At 41.5% G+C, this 8121-nt stretch overlaps 1 protein-coding gene across 1 annotated transcript; it reads left to right on the top strand.

The window, feature by feature from the left end:
• Positions 1-2019: 2019 nt before the first annotated feature.
• Positions 2020-4251, top strand: LOC124654597 (serine carboxypeptidase 1-like). The gene is made up of 8 exons (XM_047193593.1): positions 2020-2401; positions 2527-2634; positions 2753-3027; positions 3125-3385; positions 3497-3603; positions 3714-3800; positions 3920-4025; positions 4111-4251. Exons 1-8 carry the CDS (start codon positions 2020-2022, stop codon positions 4249-4251), a joined length of 1467 nt encoding a protein of 488 aa, XP_047049549.1.
• Positions 4252-8121: the final 3870 nt, after the last annotated feature.

The raw sequence follows: 8121 nt of genomic DNA, 5'->3' as shown, positions 1-8121 counted from the left end.
AGATTAACCACATAGCTACCGGTACAGCCCTTAGCCTTGATGGAGAACTACTCCCTCCTCATGGGAGACAAGCAGCGTTGATGAAGATGGCGGTGGTGTCGATGGAGGAGCCTTCCGGGGGCACTTCCCCGTCCCGGCGGCGTGCCGGAACGGAGACTCCTGTCCCCCAGATCTTGGCTTCCCGATGGCGGCGGCTCTGGAAGGTTTCTCGTACCGTGGCTTTTCCGTCTCGAAGTTTTAGGTCAGGGACCTTTAAATAGGCAAAGAGTCGGAAGGCTGACGGGGGCGCCACACAATAGGGGGGCGCGCCCCTCCCCCTTGGGCCGCGACGCCCTGGCGTCTGGTGGCCCTGTGGCCCTCCTCTGGTGGCTCTCGGGTGTTCTGGAAGCTTCGTGGAATTCTAAGATGCTGGGCGTTGATTTCGTCCGATTCCGAGAATATTTCCTTACTAGGATATCTGAAACCAAAAACATCAGAAAACAACAACTGGCCCTTCGGCATCTCGTCAATAGGTTAGTTCCGGAAAACGCATAATAATGACATATAATGTGTATAAAACATGTGAGTATCATCATAAAAGTAGCATGGAACATAAAAAATTATAGATACGTTTGGGACGTATCAAACATCCAGATCAAAGATCCAAAATAGAAAGAAAAAAACGAGAAAAAAGATAGTAGCAAGGATGGCAAGCATGCCACACAAGTCCGAAATAGGCAATGCCCCCCTACACATTCCTAGCTCACAGGATACACACAGGTAGACGATGACCTAGACTCTATGAAGATGCCCTAGTAGCAGCATGGAGCATATGAATCCTACCAATCATCAGCTTCATTGTCTTCTGATCCTGTCTCCTAGCCACTGGCTTCCACACTTGCAGGAGCATTGACATTTTGTATAGGCAGTTAGCAGGATGAGATGGGAAGCACCCCTCGATGGAAAACTTGTTTCGCGTGTTCCATAAGGTCCAGCAGAGAGCGCCGCACAACTAATCTAGAGGACTCTTTTCGTTTGACCCACGCTCAGTTTCATTAGTATATTTCAAACTCAACACTCGTAACTTAAATAAAAAAAGTTTTAAACTCTCGCTAGTAGTGTTAGTGGCTTTATGTAGATGCAAAACGTATTTGTTATAGTGGCCTTATATATAAAATAGGAAGGAGTAATTAAAGCTGATGTCTTTGATTAACAAAAAGAAAAAACGTTGATCAACAGGGGAAATAATCTCCCCCTTGGCTATACATTGTTAGGTAGTGTTAGTGGCTTTATGTAGATGCAAAACGTATTTTTCACAGTGGCCTTATATATAAAACAGGAAGGAGTAATAAAAGCTGGGATATGTCTTTGATTAACAAAAAGAAAAAACGTTGACCAACTGGGAAATGATCTCTCCCTTGGCTATACGTTGTTAGGTAGGATGAGACTCTCCCTACGCTAGGATAATAACCCGGTTTAAAGTTCGTCCCTTCCTACGAAATTACCGCGAGATGGGGATTTGAACCCGGGTGGGTTAACTGCGCACTCGCTAGTCTTGCCCAATTATCAATTAACAAAAAGAACATCACTACATAAGTCTGAGGTCTGACCTCAACTAGACTTCCATTTTGTACTCGCATATAATCCCCTAGCTGTCAGTTCAACAAATCTTTAATCTTGACCGTATTCTCTCACGAAGCATAACACCGGTGGAAAGAAATGGTAATCTTCGCAAGATTTTAGCGAAAACGAGAACGTCCACATACAAGCGCACAGTTGTGTAGAAAGATAAGTCTTGTTACTCCCAATCTATACAGCTCACGTACGGATCAACTTGCTATAACAGATGTAACAAGACTGTTGGCATTCTGTATTAGCTAACAACCTTGTAACAACACCAAATAATCTCACCGATTTCCCATCTAGTCAGGGTTCGTCCGTTCTATTCCTTTCTCCCGAGCCTATATAAACCCCTCGGTGGCTGCATGCCATCGATATCTCTCATCTCATAGATCGACAATCACCATCACCTCATAAAAGATGAAGAACATTTCCTTCTTCTCCCTGCTTCTCTTTTGCCTGGCTGCACTGCAGCTGCACGCCGATGCATCCCAGCAGGAGGATGCGCTGAGGGCCTTCATCTCGTCCAGGAAGAAGGGCGAGATCAGTTCCGGCACTTTCAAAGCGCGTAACATAGGTGACAGGGTCACCAACAGCCTGGCTGCAAAGAATAGCTCTGCAGTCTCGCACAAGGCGGGCGACAAGATCCGGGCGTTGCCGGGCCAGCCGCAGGGCGTCGACTTCGACCAGTACGGCGGCTACGTGACCGTCGACCAGAAGAACGGCCGCGCGCTCTTCTACTACTTCGTCGAAGCACCTTCGGGCGCTGCCGAAAAGCCCCTCGTCCTGTGGCTCAACGGAGGTTTGATTTAACTGCAGGATTAACTCACAGTCGAACATTTCTTGTCTGCAGGATTAACTGTATTGATACTTGTATATATCTACTCCTTAATTGATCACGCTGGAGATTTGTATGTAAATCCACAGGTCCAGGATGCTCCTCACTCGGCTACGGAGCAATGCAAGAACTCGGCCCGTTCCGCGTATCCCAGGACAACAAAACGCTCACCAAGAACCTGAACGCATGGAACACCAGTAACCTATCGCTTCTCTACCAGCTAATTATTCCTTCGTCTTTACCATGTTAGATTGATCACAGCTGGTTATAAGACTAAACTCTCATATATAGCTTGCTTGTGAAAACTTATGGCAGTGGCTAACGTCCTCTTCCTGGAGTCGCCCGCCGGTGTTGGGTACTCCTACTCCAACACGTCCTCCGACTACGAGCTCAGCGGAGACCAGAGAACGGCTGACGATGCGTATATTTTTCTGTTGAATTGGCTGGAGAGGTTCCCCGAATACAAGGACCGCGCATTCTACATCTCCGGGGAGAGCTTCGCCGGCCACTACGTGCCAGAGCTCGCCGCCACCATCCTGCTCCACAACACCTACAACAACAGAACCATCGTCAATCTCAAGGGCGTCCTGGTACGTAGTCAAATTTACATGTTATTGTAGTGACAGAAAATATGGTTGACAAAAACAGCGATAATAATATAATAATGAGTCTTTTGGCTTGATGAAGGTTGGAAATCCGTATCTTGACGACAACATAAATATTAAGGGCAGAGTAGACTTCTTCTGGACCCATGGTGTGATGTCAGACGAGGTCTACAGTAACGTCACCAAGCACTGCAACTTCGACAGCGCGGTGGAGACACCCTCTTTAGAGGCGGCATGCAACGGTGCATTGGATGTGTTCCATGAAGGCGACATCGATGCCTACAACATATACGCTCCGGTTTGCCTTGAAGGGCCTAGTGGAAAGTATTACCCAAGTGCCAATGTAAGACCGCTAGCAACTCCTGTTTGGTTTTCTTTCTGAACAAAAGACAATTCTTTTCTAGGGAAATTACTCGGCGTTATGCTAACCTCATTGTTTATCTTCTAATTGCAGCTTCCTGGGTATGATCCATGCAGTGAGTTTCCTACCAACGCCTACCTCAATGATCCGGCAGTGCAGAACGCTTTCCACGCTAGACAGACAAAGTGGCAAGGCTGCTCGTAAGATCCATGAAAGAAATAATTTTGACGCATATGTATATCAGTAGTTAGTTACCAATTCGTCTTGTCTTTAACGCGCGCGCATGTACAAACATCTTGTCACTTCGCAGGAACTTGAACTGGAAAGATGCCCCGATGTCCATGCTCCCAACCATCAAGTTTTTAATCGAGAGCAAGCTTCCCGTTTGGATATTCAGGTACAAAACCTTGACTGAATATTCTCGAGAAAACACACTTTAGAAGTATTGCAGACTTTCGTAACAAATTAACTTACCTTTTCGCAAAAAAAAAATTTAACTTACCGATATTTTTGCAGTGGCGATTTCGATTCCGTGTGCCCGCTTCCGGCGACAAAACACACTGTCCTAGACCTTGCCCTCCCTGTCATGACTCCATGGCGCCCATGGACAGCAAAGGAGGAGGTATGTCCAAGTTCTAGAATTAGAATATTCAGCTACTTACATGATTCTTCACAACTAGCTGATGGCGTCACCGTTTCACTTGCAGGTGGGAGGATATGTTCAGGAGTACGCCGGTGGATTCACATTTCTTACTGTGCGCGGAGCTGGCCATATGGTTCCATCCTTCCAGCCTGAGAGAGCCTTGATAGTGTTGAGCTCTTTCCTGAATGGGGTGGCACCACCTTAGGGAAATGATCACTAAGAGTCAGACTCGATATAATTAGATCGATAGCAAATAGCAAGAATTAGAATTCTTCATCCCTCTCAATGTCTCTTTCAATTCCAGGATCTAGATAGGTGTTTTCATAGTCTCCAAATATTTTTATTTTTATTTTTATATGATATGCTTTTATAAATGAAAATGGGTTCAAACAACACGTGAAAAGGAGTCGCAGTCAGCTGTTGAATGTTTTCCTTTTGAATGTTTTTTTTCCTTAATTATTGTCTTGTATCCACTTGGACCTGTAGAGTTTAGCGTGGTTTTATGCCCCTTTTTTCTAAAGGGGGAATACAACCCTGTCCACTGAATCAATACATACACACACAACCCTCTTATTACATAGTATTAAATTAAAACAAAAAATTCTAGTATGGTTTAATCCTAGTATTTATTGGTTGCAGTAAAGCTTTTATATCTATCTATTATTATCTATTAAAAGCAAAATGCGGGTGTTTAATAGAGCCACGAGGTTAATCCACATCATCTAAATTATATTAAGTGTTCGATCTAAATTTTACGGCTAGGATTTAAAGTTTTACGTAACACGCATAAACTCAACATGTTTTGGACATACCAAATCTGCCACGTTAGTCATCCAAAGAATTACGTACATGCACATCCAACGAGTTCAATCAAAAAGACATAACACGTTCTGAATCCAAATTATCATAACTGCTCTTAGAAGGTAACGTACACAACTCCAACACTCTTCCCTAATTAAAATTGGGATCTCCATGCGGTGGACAAACTTTTCCCTGTATGGGATTAGCTCCGCGCCGTGGACACATGAAAAAAAATCCGAAAACAAAAAGAAACTTAGAAAATATATAATCATGGAAGCCACTTCGTATTTTGAGCAATGCGATTTTGATTTCTTCCTTGGGTTGAACTCCTATTATGTGTTTAAAAAAATAATAATATTGAATTAGACCAAATCTAACTATTTTTATATATCCAGTATATGTGTACGGGAGTTGTAGATTACAAAATATTATTAGCTAGTATTACTTTACCTAGGTTATGTGAGTGGTCAACAAATCACTAGGTTGTACAGTTTATCTATCTATTATCTATTATATATTGTATATTATATAAGAAATATATTGATGTCTCAAAGAGCCACCACGATAATCCACGTCATTAGAATTATTTAGCTATTAGGGTAATTCTAATTGTCAAGATTTAGAAAAATTACGTAACTGAACCACCGTATATTTTATGAACATACAAGATATGACAGCCCGTGTCAAATATCCATTTACGTGTTGTATAGAAAAAGACCAACGAGTGTTGTAGCCAATCTCATTATGTTTTCTTTTAAAAGTAGGGTCCGTGCACCTGGTTGCTTGCATCCAAAAAAATACATAACATGTATGTAATCTAGCTAACCAATCCCAACAAGTTTCAAACAAATAAAACTTTTTTTTTAAACACAGTACAATCAAAGATGCTCACATATATGCGCACACACTTACGTCTATGAATGCATACACACTTTACCCTACGAGCACCTTCAAGAGACAGCTTCGAAGAATTAATCCGGCGGCTCTTGAGATTGACGAAATCACTCCAGGCGCCTCGCTGTTGACAGGAGCGTGGCCTCCCACTAAAGAATATTTCACCTCCCAAGATGACCTTGGAAAGGAAAAAAAAATAGAAGGAAAATGGTACATACGAACAAGTGAATTCCCGCAATTTTAGTTTAGCTCATATTCATGTTTTTAGGACGGCCCAGATTGAACGACTCTAGCTGGATGGACCCATGAAATTTGCGGATTTAAGTCTACATGCCACAAAGTAATGTCTCGTGATGATGTGAATAATATATTAGCAACACATTTCTATATATTATCGCAACGTTGTAAATGAATAAAGGTCAGCGAGTCAGCAATTAAAAAAATTCTCGAAGAAGCGATTAATCGCTTCTTCAAACATTTCTATATACTATAGCAACACCAACTTTTTTTGTTCCTTTTACAAGAAGATTTACATTTTATATATTCATTGCCCTATCAATATACACTAGGAAAATATTTCCAGTCATCTCACAAAATATATATAGATTATCCTTTATGGCAAAATATTAAATACTTGCCATAAAAATTGTTTCATAATAATTAATTTTTATTTCTTGGAAATGAACTCATGTACAAAATTTTCAAAGTTAATTATTAAGGAATATATGCATACGATAAAGATCGTGTACTTTTCACGAACCAAAGACGTAAATGCTAAACAATTTTAAAATACCAAAGATGATGCCCTGGCATTTGCGAGGGCCCCTGTGCTAGTTTTATTAAGAGTCTTATGCAGTTCCTCGTAAACATATGATTTTCAACATAACAAGCAAATATATTTTTTTTGCAAGGAAAAAAGAGATATATTGGTTATAGAGAAACAAAAATAAAACAAGATCGTTCATATTATTTTTACAAGAAAGGTCATGCACTAAAACTGCTTTGCTATTTGCTCAGAATGTTCCTGATATTTCTAAGCAACCCTGCCGCTACTGCCTCTTCCTTTTAGGCTGGTCATAGTGCTAGTATCATAGCTAGTATCATGCATATTGGTCCCACAAAAATGATGATGTGGCAGCTAATTAAGGAGGAGAGAGGAGATTAGAGTAACATAGGTGGATACTGTATCATAGCACATATCACAAGAAAATTTAATGCCAAACAAATCTTGTACACAAATTTGCATTGAGATTCTAAAAAACAATAAATATAGCATGTCTATGATACTACTATATGATACTACCCACTATAGAGATAGTATCATACACAAATATCATATGCATGATACTACTACATGATACTTACCACTATGACCAGCCTTAGAGCAGGAAGAAAGTTAAAACCAATCGACTGCGATAAGTTGATGGTGTATGATACGTCTCAAACGTATCTATAATTGTTTATGCTACATGCATGTTTTACATCAATTCATATATGTTTTGATTACACTTCGTTGCACTTGTATATGATTTCCGGCACTAACCTATTAACAAGATACCACAGTACCAGTTCCCTCTTTCTCGTTGTTTTTGTATTTCATAAAAATTGTACAGAAAATATTTTTGGAATTGGACGAAATAAAAGCCGAAGTTAATATTTTACCAATACGAAGACTACGTCCGGAGGGGGACGAAGAGGCGCAGCAAGTCGGCCAAACCACCCCTAGGCGCGGCCTAGACCTGGCCCACGCCTAGGGTAAGTCTGGGCCCACCAGGGAAAACCCTGGATACCCGAGCCTCCATCCATGAAAAGTTTCGTCGCGGCCGCCATAGCCGAACCCATCTCGGGGGTTCTGAAGCTCTTCCTGACGCCCTGCCGGAGGGGGAAATCATCGCCGGTAGCATCTACATCGCCATGCTCGCCTCCGAAGTGATGCGTGAGTAGTTCATTCCTAAACTATGGATCCATAGCAGTAGCTAGATGGTTGTCTTCTCCACCTTGTGCTTCATGTATCGATCTTGTGAGCTTCCCTACATGATCAAGATCATATTTATGCAATCCCATATGTTTGGTTTGCTAGGATCCGACGAATGTTGAATACTATGTTAAGATTGATTATATATTCATGTCATATGTTATTTGTGATCTTGCATGCTCTCGCTTGTCTGGTAGAAACTCTGGTCAAGTGGACACTTGTGAATCCAAGAGGAGGTATTTATGCTCGATAGTAGATTCATGCATCTAGTTTCCTCGGAGAGTGACTTTATAACTTCTAAGGTTGTAGATGTGTTGTTGCTACTAGGAAGAAAACAACAATGTTTTATCCAAGGGTAATTCTATTATTTACTTTACACACATTGCTTAATGCGATAGTCTCTTG

Source organism: Lolium rigidum, chromosome 5 (assembly GCF_022539505.1).
Source record: "Lolium rigidum isolate FL_2022 chromosome 5, APGP_CSIRO_Lrig_0.1, whole genome shotgun sequence".
In the NCBI taxonomy this organism is placed as follows: Eukaryota; Viridiplantae; Streptophyta; class Magnoliopsida; order Poales; family Poaceae; genus Lolium; species Lolium rigidum.
The sequence above is the reverse complement of the archived record's forward strand: the minus strand, read 5'-3'. Positions and strand labels throughout refer to the sequence as shown.